At 34.8% G+C, this 20,014-nt stretch overlaps 1 protein-coding gene across 6 annotated transcripts in view; it reads left to right on the top strand.

Moving 5' to 3' along the window:
• Positions 1–16,196, top strand: part of LOC132145402 (neurabin-1-like) — a 57,756-nt gene extending 41,560 nt beyond the window's left edge. For 4 of the 6 annotated variants that reach the window (XM_059556416.1, XM_059556415.1, XM_059556413.1 and 1 more), the window contains exons 9-20: positions 1,898–2,127; positions 2,887–2,983; positions 4,066–4,213; positions 8,231–8,301; positions 8,890–8,974; positions 9,168–9,219; positions 9,826–9,885; positions 10,634–10,682; positions 11,855–11,974; positions 12,174–12,197; positions 12,450–12,632; positions 13,165–16,196. In XM_059556416.1, coding sequence (XP_059412399.1) covers positions 1,898–2,127; positions 2,887–2,983; positions 4,066–4,213; positions 8,231–8,301; positions 8,890–8,974; positions 9,168–9,219; positions 9,826–9,885; positions 10,634–10,682; positions 11,855–11,974; positions 12,174–12,197; positions 12,450–12,632; positions 13,165–13,359 — 1,314 coding nt within the window. In that variant the 3' untranslated portion in view covers positions 13,360–16,196. The remainder of the gene's footprint in view (positions 1–1,897; positions 2,128–2,886; positions 2,984–4,065; positions 4,214–8,230; positions 8,302–8,889; positions 8,975–9,167; positions 9,220–9,825; positions 9,886–10,633; positions 10,683–11,854; positions 11,975–12,173; positions 12,198–12,449; positions 12,633–13,164) is intronic. The other 2 variants (XM_059556418.1, XM_059556419.1) reach the window with 2 other exon arrangements.
• Positions 16,197–20,014: the final 3,818 nt, after the last annotated feature.

The following is a 20,014-nucleotide window of genomic DNA, read 5'->3' as shown; positions in this document are numbered from 1 at the left end:
TTCTTTATCTCATTTTCACAAAATAAAATGCTATAGTAGGCTAGCTATTTAACTTTTCCTCTCCATCAGCGAATGATGATCCTGAAAGCAAATGCACCAGATGTCTGTTTGCTAAAGCTATAAACGCTACTTTCATGCATCTGATTTTCAGATAAACCTTGTGCTCTTATTTCAAGGTCGTCATTAATGCAATGATTATTTTAACAGTTTCCTTCGTACATTCGGTTCATCCGCATTGTTTAAACATATTTATCATTCAATGGATCTGTGCGTATGATTTAGACACTTACATTTCTGCTCCGTCCATGCAATAAATACAGCTCCGGTAACTCCGTCGGTAAGATGCAGAGAGCCATTGACAAACTACAGAAAAGTAAAACTACTTCACGTTAGCATTACTGGCCACGAGTCCTATAGATCACACGTCAGCTGCGTCAGAGACGAACGGAGCGCGAGCGCAATCCTGTGACAGTCTCACAGGCGGTAAACGGTGGAGCGCGTGAAGGACAGATAAGAGGCACGATTCACGAACACTCTTCAAGGTCTCCATTAATTTGTGCGTGTAGTAATTTAATGTGTATACATTTTGAAAGCATTGAATCGCTATAGAAATCGCGATTCATTCGATTCTTAGCATTTTGAATCGATTACTGTCCAAGATTGGTGATTCACGATTCAAAAATCATGTTTCAAGATCGATGCATATGAATCGACAGGGTTTGTAATCGATGCATCGAGAAAACGAGTGAATCGTTACACCCCTACTAAATATTAATTGAGTCTTTAATGCATAATGTGGACAGAGTATTTACGCTAATGTTGGCATTATTCTTTTATTAAATGTCAGCTGCTAGTGGCGAAGCAAATCCAGCAGAGCCTATATCTTAATTTCGTTATTGCCAAATACCCATCTTAATTTAAAATTTATCTTAATTTAATTTGTTAAAAAAGACTCGTTTTTATTGGTGCGTACATTTGAATAATGTTGGGCTGTAAACGGGTTCGGGCTTTTAAAAAGCTGTCAATCAAAATGTACACGTCGGGCTCGGGTCCTGTCGGGCCTAATTTTTATGGCCTGATTACAGCTCTAATATATCTCAGTTTCGAAATGACTGGTTTTGTAATCCAGGGTCACATATTGTATCTTAGCTATCTTTATTAACTAAAAACTAATTGTATTCGTTTATGTTTTTGTTGCAACCAACTCAAATCTGTTTTGTATTTTGTAGTGTAAACAAACTTCATTCAGAACATGGTGCATCGTGATCTACAAATATACCTTTTTTTACTCAAACTTTCCTCAGAACTAGTGGCATTCACTATGTAGTGAATAGTGAATGAGTCAGCGGCTTTGGACAGTATATGCATGAATGCTTAAAGCACCTTCTCTAAAGCACCTTGTGAATTCAGTGGCAAATGTCATGTTAGACATGAGCAGAATTACAAATTTGAGCTTTCCACACTGACGGCTACTCTGTTGTTATCTGAGAAAATCTCTTGGCATACAGTAGTGCTGACGTTTACATCATTATTATAGCAACCCATGTACTGTAGATGCGCCGGATATTGACTACACCGCCTGAACAAAAATCAGATTTCATCACTTGTGAAATGACAGTGTAGACAGTCACGGCTTGTTTATGGTGTGAACAAATCTATTTATATTCCTCCATCTCATATGAAGACATGTTGATGTGTGTTTTTCATTCTATTGTTCAATGTATCATTCCTGTAAAATAAAAGTAGTATGCCCAGGAACATTTCTTAAGTTGGTAAATTGGGTCGGTTTTGTTTTCATGTTGTCTTTAATGTCCATTTAAATAGTTCACTATATGCTCTATTAACTTTTTTTACCTTCATGTCTTCCCTGTGTCTCCATCCTGGATTCTGTATATAGCTGGCTGCAGTGGAAAAAGAGAAGTCAAGGTGGGAGAGAGAGAAGACGCAGCTCAAGCAAAGCATTGAGGACAATAAGGAGAGGATGCTAAAACTGGAGAGCTATTGGATTGAGGCTCAGACTCTGTGCCATACGGTCAATGAACATCTGAAGGAGGCCCAGAATCAGTATCAGGCCCTGGAAAAGAAGTACAACAAGGCCAAGAAGCTCATTAAGGACTTCCAGCAGAGGTACAGTTTCTGAGATGATCGAAGCGTACTTTAACTATGTCCTTTAAACATAAGAGAATTTATAGAGACTACTAATTACATTTCAGGTAATTATAATACCAGCGCAGTGCTGAAGAGAGGGATCTTGATTATATGGCTGCTGTTCTTCACAAAAGACCACAAATGAGCTCATTACCATGAATGGCAGTAAAAGAGCTTCTGAGTTTTTGAAGTAGTGGTGTTCTAAAACTTTGTTTGTTCCCTCGCTGTCTGCTCCCTACATAGGGGAGCTGATATGTTAGGTAGCATCCTAAAATGCAGCTTAGGTTATAAAATGAAAAGATACGTTGTGATTATAGAACTGTGAACTGTGAGTTTAGTCGTCTTGATGGCTGAAGTTTGTGGGAATCTCAGCGCGCATTCCTTAAGCCTAAAAGTGTGTGTAAGCTGAACTCTGTGGTCATTTCTATCACAGCTCCTCTCCTCTGGAGCCTGACGGCCTTTAATTTTGTTTTCCCTTCAGGCATTATAGCCATAGTTAACTGCAGAGTCGCTGTCTATCTATGCTGACGAGCCTGAGTAAGCAGTCATGGCAATCCATTGTACAAGAAGTCTCATAGTTGACAGTAGTTTGATGGATTTGTTTTTTGTTATTTGCTTGATAATGAGGTACTCTGCTCTCAAAGCCCTTCGAAACAGACTAATAGGTCCATGCAAGCCCATATATGAGCACAAACAATCTTGTCCTTTCGCCAAATCTCCGTCTTTGCTTGCTTTCAGAGAGATGGAGTTTGCTCATAGGGAGGATGCAGAGAAGCAGAGGCTGGAGGAGGCGGAAAAAACTCATTTGACTGAAATCCAGAGTCTTCAAGTTAGGGTAATTATCTGCACACACACACACAAACACGTCAGTGCATTTCACGGCATTTCATGGCCACTGTCTTGTACTGTGAAATCATCCAAGTCAGTTTTTGAGCCTGCGTGGAAAAGGTACTGTATATAGCAACTGAGCAAGATTCTTAAATGTTTTGTTGGAAATTTGGATGAGACAAAGCTTAGGAACGATATTAAAACATTACAGACCTTGTCAGTTTGAATATTAATTAGGTAACATCCAGTAGAGATGTAAGTGAGTGTGTCAATAAATGGTATGCTATTTGCATGCGCAAATTCAGTGGGAGTAAAATAATTTTTCTGTAAATCTATTTCAAATATCACAGTACATACTTGTACTGTAGTTAGATATGATTTATACAGACCTGTAATTATATTTTACAAGTGTTATACTGTGAAATGGGCCACATACAAGATCCATAAGAAACCAACATATAGAATAGAACTTGTACAGAACAAGTACAGTACTGTACATCTGGTGGCAGGAAGGCACATCTTTTAACTGATAAACTGTTTAACTGATAATATCTTATATAATATCTTATAATATAATAGAGCTTTTTTCATATAGGAGTATATACTACCCTGTTAAAAATATATTTTATTTTTATTTATTTATTTATTTTTGGAAAGAAATGAATACTTTTATTTAGCAAGGACACATTAAGATCAAACATGAAAGTAAATCTTTATAATATAATATTATAATTATACGAAAGCATTCTATTTCAAATAAATGCTGTTCTCTAATCCAAGAATCACAAAAAAGTATGAATTTCTACAAAAATATTATGCAACTGAACTTGTTTTCAACAATGATGAATGAAGAAATATTTCTTGAGCAGCAAATCTGCATATTGTGAAACTGAAGACTGGAGTAAATATCTGCCATCACAGGAATAAATTGCATAAAATATATGTGAAAATTGAAAACAGTTATTTAAAATTGTAAGAATATTTAACAATATTACTGTTTTACTGTACTTGGTGACCATAAGAGACATCTATACTGTATAATCCATATGTGTGTTGTATAAAAACTATAGCACGTGTGGTCTTGTTTAGATTGCTACATTGGAGTCAGAGCTGATGCAGCTGATGAAGCAAAATGGCATCCAGGTAAACAACAACAACAACAGCGCTGAGAGCCGAGCCCAGCTGACTGAGAGACTGACAGCCTTACAGTGTCAGAGGAGAAGTGTTGCTGGAGCAGGTGAGTCACAAACATCTCAACACTCTCCCCCACTGGCTTATTAATTACTAAAATGATCATCCGTCTTCTATTTGACAAGTATCCTCAAACCAGAACTCATATAAAAACATGCTTGCTCAGGTACCAGGACACACTTTATACAGCAGGTCGTGTTTTGCACCCAAACTATTAATAGTGATTTAGTGGTAGGTGAAGCACTATGCAGGTACCAGATGGGCATCATTATTATGTGACAGGAAACAATTAATACACAGGAAAAATTTGCTTATTAGTCACAATTAAAGCTGTGCTTATCAGAAAGATATGAAGAAAAAACATGGGTTTCAGCTTCTACAAAGGGGAAATATGTCAAAACCAATGTATAAAACACACCCAATATTCCATGACATTTTGTTAAAGCCACAGTGTTCAGTGATGATATGATAAATATTGCTTACATTTTTTTTTAATCCTCATACAAATATACAGAACAAGCCATTAAAAAGGGAACTGAATATGAGTTGTTAACATTAAATATTTATACATTTGGTGCTAATTCTTCATTATTATTATTATTATTTATTTTAATTCTTATTATTTTTTAATGTTGTTATTTAAAAAATTATTGTATTATGCATTATGATGATAATAATATGAATCATATATTCTTATTATTATCAACATGCATAATTCAATAATTTTAAATACTAATATATATAGAGAGAGACAGAGTGAGAGTAATAAAAATAACAATAATTATTTATTTTTTAAATAACACAAAATTATATATATATATATATATATATATATATATATATATATATATATATATATATATATATTTCAAATTATTGTATTATGCATGTTGATGAGCTAATAATAAAAGTATTTTTTTTATTATTATTATCTTTTTTATTTTTAAATAGTAGTAATAGTAGTAGTAATAATAATCATAATGATAATCATTTGAATAAAATTAATTATATAATAATAATAATAATAATAGTTCACATAAAAATCATTTATACTTTATTTTCAATACACTGACAGCTGAACAAACAGTGCCCTGGGACACAACAGTGCGACATATTCAAAAAATATTTTTGTTCCTCATAGCCTCACTTGTGTCAAGTTAAATAAGGCGAGCACTTTCTGCTTGTTATGTAACAGTATCTCTCTGTAATAAACTCCATTCTGCACCAATACCCCTACACCCTCACTCGCTTTGAACTCAGCTGTGTACAACTGAGGTTCGTTAATGGAATTAAAGCAGCATCATTCTTCTCAAGCGCTTGATGCTTCACACCTCACACACTCAATAGTAATGGGTGCACTGGCCCTTCAAATCTGCCTATTCTGAATCCGCTATGATCACTGTGATAAGAGTGGACAGCGCTGGAAAGCTGATTGGATGCATTGTGACTGAATGAAGCAGATTATGAGGAAGTACTGCCGCAGGGACGGCCTCAGTTCACCGAAAGCCTCTTCTGCAGGAAACCTCTCAGCCCTGTTTCCAACAAGAACCATTTCATTTCAAATATCCATAAATAGCATATATCGGCTACAGGGCATTGTATCTTATAAACAAACTAGCCAGAAGTCTGTTGTAGGATTATATGTTTTCATCAACCAAAGTACCTGATATTTCATAGTGGATTACTGTCATTTTTTGCATTTAAAGCAATTTTTAACGTGTTAAAATACTTTCTCCTATCCATGAGCATGAGAACTATAGTTGCAGAAAAATATGTAAAGCAGGGGTGTCCAAACTATGGCCCGCTATCACTCCTGTGGTGGCCTCCAAGAAATTAAAAAAATTATACAAATCTGCAGAGGTGGGCAAACTACAGCCATTTTCATCCTCCCCATGATGCAGTTGGTCCAAATTAGCTAATTTGATGCAATATCAGTAAAATCCAATAGATGGTAAAATCCAATAGCCTGTAGTGCGGTATATAGCGGTTAAGGCTAGAAGGGATACGAATGGTGTTACTGGGCATGCGCACATCAATACAGCAGATTTTTTGTCACACTGGACAACAATAATTTTAAAAATTTCATTATTCTAAGGGGTAGGTGTAGACATTCATAAAACACAATCTAATAGGTAGAAAATGAATTTCATTGTTCATTTCCAGTCAGAGCTGTATCCTGTATATAACCCCTGATTAACTGTACACCATCCCGCTTCTCCAACGCAGCCACTCTAGTCAATGCTTGCTTACACCAGCCACGCTGCGGCACATTTCAGAGGCTTTCTGCACTGCTTCGCTAAAGATAGGCGCTTAGTCTAGTTTTGACGGATTCAATTAGAGTGAATGCCACTATAATTTGTGTTTCTTTTTACTTATATTTTCATTATTTTTTTCTATTCTGAACATTGCTAAATCTACAGGGCTTTTTTGTGGAGAGTGGGGAACATACATGTCTCTAATGTTTGTAAACATATAAATAAAATGTGTCTTATACATCAGTCGACTTGTACACCAATACAACTCATCTGTGTGTCATAAAGTGCCTATAAAAAAAGTTAGAGATGGTATAAGAATAGAACTGCCATATAGGCCTATGTACAAGTATATATTCCGTAAATTAAATTTAGAATAAAAAAATTTAAAAAAATCTAAAATCAAAGCTTAATTTGTCATAAACATATTATACGACCCCTTACTTAATGTGGAAAACTTGATGTGGCCTTTGAGTCAAAAAGTTTGCCCACCCCTGGTGTAAAGTATGTGAATTTGGTCATAAAAGTGCTTAGACACAAACAATGAAATGATTTCATGTATGTATGTAAATATTCACAGTAATGGATGAAAAATGTGATGTTGGAAAAAGTGGTGGTTGTCCCACCCTCAACCTCCACCAAACGATTCCCATGATTGCAGATCAAGCCCGCACTATGGTCGGGAGGAATTTTGCCACATTTCTCTTTCAGTATGAGTACATTTCTTAGGATGTCTGGTGTGCAGCGCTCTCTTGAGGTCTTAGTCGGGTTGAGGTCAGAGCTCTGACTGGGCCAGAGGGCAAATTTTCTTATGTTAAAGCGGTTATGTTTTTCATTCCTTGGGCTTCAGGTTTGCTAAAGACATTATGAATTATTAGAAAAAATAATATACTTTTCCTACACTGCACTGTGTGTTTAGTGTAGAGCATGGTTTAGGGTCAGCTAAATTTGTTAATGTTTTGTAAGTCTCTTATTCAAACACACACACACACACATATATATATATATACAGTATAACATACATTTAAATTGTAATTTATTCCGTGTCACATTCACTGATTTGGTGCTCAAGAAATATATGTATTTATATTTAAATATATACAGTGGTGGCCAAAATTATTATAACATTTTCAGCAGCTAAAAATGGCTTTAAGTGAGTTATTTTTATCTTTTGCTGTAGTGTGTCAGTAGGAAATATCAGTTTACATTTCCAAACATTAATTTTTGTCTGACAACAGCCAGTGCCTCACACAGAGATCTGATCTCATCATCATCCAGTCCGTCTGGAATGACAAGAAGAAACTGAGACAGAATAAATCCAGAAGAACTGTGGCAACGTCTCAACGACGCTTCAAGAGACCTACCTGCAAAGATACCTGAAAAACTGTGCACCTAGGGCAAAAGCTGCTTTAAACACATGGTCACACTTGTTGATTTAATTTAGTTAATAGAATTTAAAAGATTTAAAAAAAAATCTATAACAGTATTTTTGACAGCATCCTCGTTTTACAGCTTTTTTACATAAGTGCCTAAAACTTTTAACAATACTGTAGCCTTGGTTTCTTGAAGCGTTCTTTAGTCTGTCTCGGTTTCTTCTTGTTATTCCAGACGGACTGGATGATGATGAGATCAGATCTCTGTGTGAGGCACTGGCTGTTGCAGCTACAGCAAAAAAGATAGAAATAGCTGACTTAAAAACATTTGTTTAGCTGCTGAATATACTAGTGTTCTAATAATTTTGGTCACCAATGTATATAATAAATATGTCGCTGTTTCACAGTCCGTGTATATTATGTTATGTAATTGTACAGATCTGTTTTTTGTGCTAGAACTGGACGAGCTGACAGGAACCAGTGGAACTCACCCTGAGAGAAACGAGAGGGTAAGACTCACTTTCACACGCACCAAACACTTCTCATTCAGACTCAGGACATTTAAGCCAGATGCTCTGATAAAGAATGAAAGTCGATTCTAATCTCATGCTTAATTCATGAGTATGTGTAGAATATGTCAGCTTTCTATGGTTACAAAATACTACATTAACATTAAATACATTTATGATGTATGAATAGCCACAGTTGTAACTTTTTTTTCCTCTCGAGTAAGTTTTGTTTTCAATCATTGGTTCTTAGGGTGGGATAGGATCACAAAACAGGAGAAAAGCTAGAACGTGTTATTGTACATATTGTTGTTCTTGAACAGCAGGATCAAGTTACAAATTGTTGTTGCCTAAGGGCCTGTTTTTACCTATTTAGCATATTTTTTAGGTTTCCTGAGAAAACATTATTTACATTGCTTCCTCTCTCAGAATCCTAACCACACTGTGTCTAACTGTTGTAAGTGTCTGTAATATCCATAATACCGTACATCTGTTGGGTCAGCAAAAACAGACAGGAAACCACTTATTGTTGCAAAGAGCATTCTTTTTAGATGTATAACAACCTCTCTTTCTTTCTGTTGCTGTCTGTAGGGCTCTGGGCCTCAATCCTCCAGGGTGGCTTGTGCCTCAGAGGCCAGGCTCAAACACCCGCAGCCTCAGGGACCTGATAATGAAGGTAGATGCACCAAATCATTTTTACCTGATTAGGGCTCAATTACAGGCCTAATGAATGATGCTTAAAGCCTGAGAGACACAATGAGGAAAAGTCCCTCAAGAAAAGATAACATAGCAAGAGGAGCACTTGAAGTAATGGATATGGCCTCTATTCAGTAAATGTTGCTATTTGCCTCTGCCTGATTTTTCTACAGGCTCTTCAGCAAGTCGTGATGATAAATCTGGCAAAAAACTTCTAGACTTGGGGTAAGATGGTGCCAATTCTACGTTTACATGTATGATGATGATGTATAAAAGTACAGTAGAGCTTTATGTAATTGTCAGAATGAATGCAGAAGACACTAACCTTCTGTCTGTTGATGTGAACTGCTTTAAAAAAATCTTAGATCGCTTATCCTTACCAACTGTTTTCTCTTTTAATATATATTTTTAATACATTTCCTGTGGGGGCAAAGCGGAATATTCAGAAGTCATTACTACAGTCTTCAGTTTCACACGATCCTTCAGAAATCATTCTAATATGCTGATTTGGTCCAAAAACAATCTTGTCATTCTTGAAAACAGTTGTGCTGCTTAATATTTGTGCGTAATATTCGGATGTTTCAAGATTCTTTGATTAAAAGAAAGTGTAAAAGAACAGCATTTATTTAAAAAATGGAAATATTTGGTAACATTCTAAATGTTATTATTGTCGATTTTAGATCAATTTAATGCATATTTGCTGAACAAAAGTATTTTAAAAAATGTATTGACACCAAACTGGTAGTGTAGATTCAATAAAAGAAACTGTGAATATTACTGATGGGAATTCTCTCATCCCAAACTGTAACAAGCTTCTGGTAATACTTTCAGATCTTCTCTGAGGAAGAGTCAAGGGAAAAAGCAGGATCCAAAAGGATCTCCTGGTAAAAGGTAAATAAAGAACCACATATCTAATATATATCTAATATGTTTATGATCAGCCTACCTACAAATGAAATAGCAGGATTTTTGAGATCCTTTTCAATTCAATGTCAGGATAAATGCGTTGTAACCTAAGTCTCATGAATTGTAAAGTACGTGCCCAGCTGTGCCTTAAAACTGAGGTCTCCAGGACTGCAAGATGAATAAAAGTGCAAAAGAGCTTCCACACTAGTTAAAAAGGAAAAAAAAAATCAAAGAAAATCTTTTCAGCTTGGATTTGTCCTCGGATTTAATGTACAAAACTTTTTTCTCATTTTATTTTTCTTGATCTTACACACCTAGTTATATTATATTATATTATACCTAGTTATAGCAATCTGTCCTGGGCTGTACATCTCAGATGTGCCAGACTGCAGGACATAACACACACATTTTGCATTCGAATGAGTCTTCAGTGATTCAAAGAATTGCTTAATCGATGATTAAAGAGAATTGCAGATGCAAGGCTAAATAAAGGTTTTATTTCCACCGGGAATAAATGGATGACCGGTCATATTCCACAGCGTCACAGTCCCTGGATCCCTGGATAGACTTTTAACAATGCAAATAAAAAAAAATACCTAAATTAAGGCTGAACCTTAAGTCTAAAAAGTAGTGAAATAAATGCAGCTCCCATCTGCGAGTATGATCTGTCTCAGCTCTTGTACCAGTCATTCAGTCATTATGTATGCTTGAATAACCAGTCCCCTATCTTTAGCTCCACAGGACCTTCAACAGAGAACAGTCCTGAAACATGCAAGAGCAAGGTGAGAAAAGTCAAACTGGCGTATATATACATAAAGTATTTATCTAAATACTGTTGCTAGTTTAACAGAAATTGCAATCAGTTGTTTAAAATATAAATGCCTGCTGCCTGTTTAGTGATATACTGTAACCTCTCTCTGGTGTGTTGCATTTCCATTGAACAGAAATCTTTTTCCTGGCCACGCTTCTTCTCCTATTCATATTATGTGGTACTGTATCAAGTTTGCTCAGATCCAAGGCTAATCGGACGTTTCTCTGATTTTAGCTGTAGAAACACAGAAGTGGCACGCTACTGTTTCATTGTTGCTAAATTATTCTAAAGTATTGGGCAATTTCCCTCGGCTGCATGCATTCTGACTCCTAACACTCTTTAATTTTTTCATATTCTTAAAATAGAGGAACTTCACAAAATGTGACCTTGCTCAGGCTGTGTTTCTGGGATCAATGAAATCTTGTGTTAAGTTTGAACGACAAAAACTGTGGCCTGCTCCCCATGCTGAGTCAAGGCGTTCAGTTAGCTTTAAATGAATCATTTTTGTGCCAGCAAACAGCCCAACCGATTCAGTGTATTTTTATATTCAGTTCAGAATCTCTTTTACAGACTTTGAGGTGTTGGAGACAACCAGACTGGTAAACGTGTGTGGATAGTCTCTACAGGGACGAGAGTGTGTCTCTTCAAAAAATGTTTGACATTGAGGAACTCGAATCTTTTCAGCAATATTTTACAGAGAAAAACGACCGGTGAACATAATGCCATTTAATTCTTGAAACTGTGACACAGTGTTTAGAACATCTGACCAAAATCATATTCAAACGCATCATGTTGAAAGACTTTCCCTAAATGCGTTCATTTAAAAATGCAAATGAATTTACTCTGTGACAAATTATCCCGATTATCACATGAGTGACAGCATCAGCGTACACAAAGCATTTTGTCGGGGTGTGCATGTCTCCTTTTGTCTCGTTAATCTTAAAAGACTTAATTGGCTTAACTGTCAGTCAACCCTAAATTACACTGATAATTCTCTGTCATAGTCAATAAAACAATCAGAATCAAGGAATAAATGATTACCTCTCAAGTAATAAAGAGAAATAATTCAATCAAATCAAATTGATACATGGGGAGATGTGTCAATCAGATGAGAGATGTCTTACAGGTGTATTTCTCCTCCAGGGTCCTGGTGTCACTGATGACCTCAGCCTCAGCAGCACCAGCTCCACAGAGGTCAGTGGCCTCCTGACCGATGCTAAGATGTCCAGCCGATCGCAGACACTAATGCTCTCCTCAGATGAGGTATTGTTTGTACTTACAACCTGAATTCTGTTTAAAATTCAAAAATAAAAATTTCGGTCAAGATTTACTTAACCCTTATGTTGTCCCAAACATGTTGTTAAGTATATCTATTCTAAAGCATCACTTGTTCTGCCTTGAAAGATCAGCTTTTTCTGATTCAGTAAGGGTTTTTCTTCTCCTTTTACGCTGCGTTTATTAGAGTGTGGATATGATTGAAGATGAGGTGAGACTTTGTTTGAATGAGTTTGAATCCCAGAATGTTCTGTGATCCAACAATATTTTTTTATTTTAATTTGACATTTTATTTAATTTTTCTCAGAAAATTTTATATATATATATATATATATATATATATATATATATATATATTAACTTTGATTTCTTAAAATGCATGTGTAATGCATAGAAGCCAGTCAACGTATATGATTAATTAGTGCTGATGACTATGTGCTGTAAGTTTGCGTGTGTGTGTCAGATTCTAGATGACGGTCCTCCTCCGAAGCCGTACCAGTGGCAGAACCGCAGCGTGACTGAATGGACATGTCAACAGGTGTCATGCTGGCTCATGGGTCTGAACCTGGAACAGTATGTCTCTCTTTTTACTGCCAAGAATGTGGATGGAGAGCAGCTGCTCAAGCTGGACAGCACAGCACTCAAGGTGAGGAACAGATTTGTTGGGATAATTTAGTCTGTCTATTTCTTTATGGTGAAAATCTGTCAAATTAAGAACATATATGATGGCAAAAACATACATTTTCAATGATCAACATATAAACATCATTAACTTCATTTTTTCACATTTAGAGTCATATATTATTTTGTATATTACACTAATAAATTAGCTAGTTTATTGCATTATTTAAGTATTTACTTATTTAATATACATTTACAGCAGAAAAAAAGTTTTGATTAACTTCAATATATTTGTTTGTTTGATTTATTTATTTTTTTCCAATAACTGTGTGATTTTATACAAGAAAATTAAATCTTAAAAAAAAAGTAAAAAATTTTTATAGCTGGTTAAATGTTTTCCATTAAAGTGACTGCTTCCTCTGCCATATGCTAAAATTGCAAGAATAATTCATGTCCCATCTACTTTCCCTGCAGTGTGGAAGTTGTCTGTAGAGATTAGCAGTTTCTTAGGACCCATCTGAACATCCTGTAAGTGTGTCCGTGTATGTTTTTGGCAGGCTCTGGGTGTAGAGTCCTCTCAGGATCGGGCTCTCATAAAGAAAAAGCTGAAGGATCTGAAGGTGTTGATAGAAAAAACTCGGAGAAACAGAGAAAAAATGGAGAAACAGCGCAAGAAGGATCTGGAGCAGAATCAGAAACAGGGCCGGAAGAATAGCTACTCCTCCGGACCAGGAGAGGGCGCTACTGAATAACACTAATCACCTTACTACTATCTCACCATTATAAGTACAGATGAGTTCAGCATTTCACAGGACTGAAAGTTCATTGCAAAAGGGGCTTATTGCTATTGAGCTGCCATTGGATGAATTGAAACCAAAATTTCTAAATATGGATTTTGTTACTTTTACTGAACAATATTCAGGGTTTTTTTCTCGTTTTAGCAGAATGATAACTGCTTTTTTGGTTTCCTGTGTTTTACGTCCGACTAATATCTATTTATTTGCATATGGAGAATATGTATATATTGAACCAGAGCATATCAGCTCATAACTCATCGGTTAAAAACTCTGCATTACAAGCACCTTTAGACATTGAGACATTGCACATATGCAGAAAGCATATATATGAATATGTCTAACGTGCCATAGTTTGTTAAAAAAAATGTGGAAAGTTTTAAAACGATGGCTTTGAAAAAGCACAGGTCTGAGAGATAGTCTGAGAGATCTCTTCACCTCAAAGAGTTTGAGTGCTGCTCACAAGAACCACTACAGTCGGATTCACTGGCAAACACAAACCTTACTGTGAGAAGAAAGCCATTCTGGGTAATGAGATATCACGGACCCTCATTGTGAATATTTCACTGTATAATTCGAACCTCCTGTTTGGATCTCCTTCATCGACCTGCCAGAATTCAAGATGAATACAACTGATGTGTATGTTCTTCTCCGAGCTTGAATCCTCCTAATGATCTTTGGAAGAAAAATGGTAGCAAGGGGATACTAAACAATTTTTCAGGAGTCTGCCGTTTTAAACTCTTCTCTAAAGATGCAAGACTTGTACTCTAAAAGAAAAAAAGACCCACTGCTGCTTCTATTTCACAGCTACCTGCTTCTAGCCCTCTCCATCGCCCTGAGCTAGATTCTCAGTTAGACCCAAGTGCTGCCTTTTGAAGTGCTGTTTAGATTTTTATTTTATTTTTATGGTTTGAGGTTACAGTCTGGATCACACCGATTGTGTGAATGCACCTCTGTTTTACCGGCATCCAAATGTTGTAGAGCAGATGACAAATGTGCACTTAAAACGGACCTATCTACAGTAAACTACCAGTCAAATGTTTGGGGACAGTAGGATTTTTAAAGAAATGAATGTGTTTAGTCAGCAAGAATGCATTACATTGATTTCTATTTCAAATACATGCTTTGCTTAGGAACTTTTATTCATCAAAGAGCTCAAAATGTAAAACATTTTCCAGAAAAACTCAACTGCACAACTGTTTTCAGTATTAATACTATTAGTTGTTTGTTGACCAGCAAATCAGCATATTGAAAATGATTTCTGAAGGATCGTGTGACTAAAGACTGGAGTAATGATGCTGAAAATTCAGCTTTGCCATCACAGGAATAAATTATATCATTATTAAGAGTTATTTTAAATCGTATTAATATTTAACGAAAGTATTGTTTTTACTCAATTTTTAGTCAAATAAATGCAGCCTTGATCAGCATAAGAGACTTCTTTAAAAAAAAATCTTACTGACCCCAAACTTTTAAACCATAGTGTGTTATTTTATCAGGCTAGATTTTATTCAGTTTATCCTAGTGTTGTTGTTGTTGTTGTCTTTCAGTTTTTTGACAGATTCACACAGCGAGCACCATAACATAGTCTTTTGTAATGTAAATTACTGCATAGAGTAATCAGTATCACCTCTATCAGTTTATCCTGGGTTGTATTTTTAAATTTATGCAATACATTTCACATATGTATCAACTGTAAGTGTACAAAACACAGTAGCCTGCAGACATTGTTTTGCATTTTAGAATCCACTCTGATGAGTGACATTAACCCAGTTTAACCCACATTCTATTCACTGCCCAATTTTATCAGTCCGTATCATATTTTTCTCAATTCTGCATTTTTGTAAACATGCTGTTTTTCTCATCCAGGGTGAGACATATCGTTCATGTAAACATTTGAATTAGTGATTATTTCCATAGCAACACGAAGGCAGCTTCAGTGGTACTTGGGCACTGTACAGAGGACATTAGGCAGTGCCTCATGACCCTGTGGATTTATTACAAGCACTCAGATGTGACTCCATTGAAGATTATATTATTGTCAACTACTGAATTATTTATCTCTAATCATTTTATTAGCCTATTTATTGTTTTCCCAATCAAAGAAATGTTTGTAAGTCAGTTCACATTATTTATGAAGCAAAAAAAAAAAAAAAATACTACCAAAAAAACGTAATTGTAATCAAAAAGTGGAGAATTAGGGGCTTGTATGTTTGTTCATTTACTCACCATGCTCTTGTGAACATATCTTTATTATTGTAATTGCAAAAAGTCTTAACATTATGAAAACCTTTGTAGCCCTCTGCTATGAATCACCTGAAAAAATATCCTGCTGTAGATCCAAATCTAACCTGCCTACCCGTTTATGATATACTTACTTTTGTATGTGAAAGTTAAGCAATAGCTTTTAATCCCGGCGTTTTTTATCCATGAGGAGACCGAAGACCGGGTCTGTCTGTTTGAATGTGTCTGCGAGCAGGGATAATCAGGTACGGATCTGAGGACAGAAATCTGCTTCTCTTTCATGGGTTATTTGTTGTTTTCATTGTATGGCAGAGTCAGTCAGGGGATATAGAGGAACTGCACGCAACACCTGAGAAAAGAGCATTAACCTGTATATTTTTTGTTCATCATACCCGCATGAGGGACCTCAATGTGCCATACCCCTTCTTTCCAAAACTACTAAATTCTGTCTTTTATAAATTAAAAGCCTTGTGAAAGTTTGTCATGTTGGACTGTAAATACACTTCAAATGACATATTTGGTCAGAGAAATACAGTGAAAGATCATTCCAAGCCTGTCTCGAGTTGTTCATGTGCTAGCAGTTTGTGGATTCAAATGTGGAGGTTTTAAGGTTTTACAATTTGTTGCGGAAAAGTAAAAAAAAAAAAGAAAAACTAAACCTAACCCTCAGTTGGCCTTAAGCACATCATTCAAAAACTTACAAAGAAGACTGTACAAAGTTGTCAAAATGTAAACTTCAATTGCCATGAAGTGTTGCACGTTTAATTAGTCGAAAATATTGTAAATTTGGTCTAAAATGTTTGAAATAACTATTTCTAAATTCAGATTTTAGTTGTGATGCCCCGTTATGTCCACTGCATTTTCTTTCAGTTTGCATTTGCAAGTATTCTTATTACACAATCCTGAAGAAATCCTTTTTGTTTTGATTTATTTGAGAATCATTTAATGTTTTGATTAATTGAGAAACCTTTATTGTAATGCAACTTTACGGCTTTATTTCACCTGTTTGTAATGCATTGTCTTGTTATCTGTCACATTCTTTAACAAGATAGCCTCCAAAAAGGCAATACCAAGGTGTGACCTTGCTGCACTTTTGCACCGTTTGCCATTTGTAATGGATTCGCACAAAATACTATAAGATATAATACATGGCGTCTTTAGACTAAATCTTTATAATATTTCTTAAATGCTGTCGATCATTATGAACTTTTAACTTTTGTTTGGTCCAGAGTAGGCTTTGACCTCTTCCTCTCACAGACTACTGTTAGTCAGACTGATGTGTTTCACGCGTCGCACGCTCCTGTACCGACCACTGGAATTCATAAAGCTTTCTGGAATTACCTAAACATATCAAAATAGTGTTTCTCGCGGATTAATCGGTGTATATGTGAGATAAGAGCAAGCCTCGAGCAGTTCTCGGTTTAGCGATAAAAGTAGATAACATGGTACTGTATGATTGCAGTCAGTAATCCAGCCACAGGATGGCGCTAGACTGCCAATAACAGATTAAACGTCGTCTATGAATTTGAATCACTTTGACTGAAGAACGCACAGTAAGGGCACTTGATATCAGTAGTGTGATATACACTATAATTTCCGATTAAACTATTTGTTCTGTTGCATAACTATACAAGTGATTTTTATGACCTCAAAGGAAACTTTTCTTGCTGTGAATTAATTTGTTCCTCGACCCCTGAAATAAAAATTCAGGAGTTTTGTGGCTCTTAGTCCATTCATGACTCATCCTACACTACACTGATTTTGGTCTAATCAGATGCTTTATGCCCTGCTCCCAATACCACCAGCAACCAATTAGCAAGCTGCAAGCAAGGATATTAACTGCTTAAGGGTTAGGGTTAAAATGTTCTACTTTAATAACAAATATGTTAACAACATATGAAAACAACATTTATCTACTGAGAAAAAAAAAACTATGGAGAAATTGTAAAATACACCTGCAGCAGTCATGTTATTTTAGTGTTATTTATATATACAACTGTAGTATTATGTAGACTACTATATATTTACAGCATATTAACATTACCATTTATCTTTTATATTTATTTTTATATTTTCAGTCTTCATTGTAATTTTAGTTGAAGTTTGAGTAATTTTATGTGATTTTGACATTTTTATTATATATTTTGTTATATTTCTTGTGTAACTTGAATTTTATTTCAGTTTTAACTTATAATTGTAGTACTTCAGCTTACTGAACATTTCTAAATTTCTTTTATCTTCTTGCATTTTTCATCTCTTATTATATTTAATATTTCAGCTTTATTTTAATTACCAAAAATTATTTTTTTAAGTTTTAGTTAACAACAACACTACAACCAGTTGCACCTTAAATATAAACAAGTTATATATATATATATATATATATATATATAGGTTACAGTCAAGTTTTTATTTAGCATATTTGTCACACATAATATTCAGATCATCAAACAAATGTTAACATTACACAAAGATAATGCAAGTAAATACAAATGCTGTTTTTAAATGATGATTTCATTACATGTTAGGAGAAAATTGTTAGCTTGAATGCACTGTAAGTCGCTTTGGATAAAAGCGTCTGCTAAATGCATACATTTTAATTTAATTTAATTTATTAAGGGAAAATGTGAAAATGGCTCTATGCGAAAAATGAATTGTCCCCTCCTGTTAAATCATGAAATAACTGTGATTAACCACATTATTTTAGAAAACACTCACACTCAGGCCTTATTACTGCTAGACTGAATCTAGAAATCGCTTAAATAGAACCTGTCTGACAATGAAGCATGCTTAACCTTTAATTACTCCTAAAAAAGGACACTTAAAGTCTTTGGGGTCATTTTTACCCCAAACTTTTAAAAAGCGATTGCATAAGGAAATATACATTTTTTATATGGAAAACTATATATCATTTTTTTTATTTACTTCTCAACTATACATTTATGCTGTGTTTTCGTGGAAATTTTGAAGTTTTTTACCTATTTACTGCACAATTACATAACTAGGCCATAAATTGGCTCATGAAAAATGATTTTTTAAAGAAAAAATCACTTAAATGATGATCTTAATTAAATCTAAATAGTTTCTGGACATTGCTCTATGTGTTAGGGATAGAATACTGCCATCTAAAGGTTAGTCAAAAAACTTTATTTCTTATGGGTTAGGAATTAAAGTGCAATGGCCACATGTATCCACTAGAGTGCTATAGAGACTCATTCATTTTCACTTCATTTTTCTTGATGCTTCAACTTCTCCTCACAACTTTATGATATATATTTTGTGAATATTTATTTAAACATTTTGAAATACATAAAAAAATCTGTAGTTTTGTCAGAGTTAGAATTTGTTGTTGTTTTCTAATATATTTTGAATTATCTGCTTTTGCAAATTATTATACATACATTTGAAAAAAACAAGTCACCACTATGACATGATTGTAATCACACACTATTTATTTCAGAAAATTATTTATCAACAACTATTTATTTTTTTAGAACAAGAGATTTTAGAACAAGATGAATTTTAAAAGTAAATAAACCAATATAATACAAAACAACAGCACCAATAAACTGTAATGACCAGGAGTGAAGGGTACACAGAACAACTTTTTTTATAAATCACATGGCTAATAAACATGTGAAAGAACAAGCAGAATATTATAGAATATATATTACAAGCTTGTTCCATGTTGCATATGTGACATTTTTCAGATTTGTGCCAGTTTAGTTGATTTTATTTGCCAATTTCTATAAAAATGCTCTCTGTTGCAGTGGCATACGTATGTTTGTGTGTGTGTGTATGTGTGTGTGTGTGTGTGTGTGTGTATGAGATAGAAAGTTTGTTCCACTTTGGGTTTATGCTCTAGGACCAGACCTTGAATTAAATGTAAAAATTTTTAGATTTATGCCAGTTTAGTTAATTTTATTTGCCAATTTCTATAAAAATGCTGTCTGTTGCAGTGGCATACGTATGTTTGTGTGTGTGTGTGTGTGTGTGTGTGTGTGTATGAGATAGAAAGTTTGTTCCACTTTGGGTTTATGCTCTAGGACCAGACCTTGAATTAAATTTAAAAAATTTTAGATTTATGCCAGTTTAGTTAATTTTATTTGCCAATTTCTATAAAAATGCTCTCTGTTGCAGTGGCATACGTATGTTTGTGTGTGTGTGTGTGTGTGTGTGTGTGTGTGTGTGTGTATGAGATAGAAAGTTTGTTCCACTTTGGGTTTATGCTCTAGGACCAGACCTTGAATTAAATGTAAAAATTTTTAGATTTATGCCAGTTTAGTTAATTTTATTTGCCAATTTCTATAAAAATGCTCTCTGTTGCAGTGGCATACGTATGTTTGTGTGTGTGTGTGTGTGTGTGTGT

The sequence above is a fragment of the Carassius carassius genome, chromosome 8, assembly GCF_963082965.1.
Source record: "Carassius carassius chromosome 8, fCarCar2.1, whole genome shotgun sequence".
Classification (NCBI taxonomy): Eukaryota; Metazoa; Chordata; class Actinopteri; order Cypriniformes; family Cyprinidae; genus Carassius; species Carassius carassius.
This window is presented reverse-complemented; position numbering and strand designations above follow the sequence as displayed.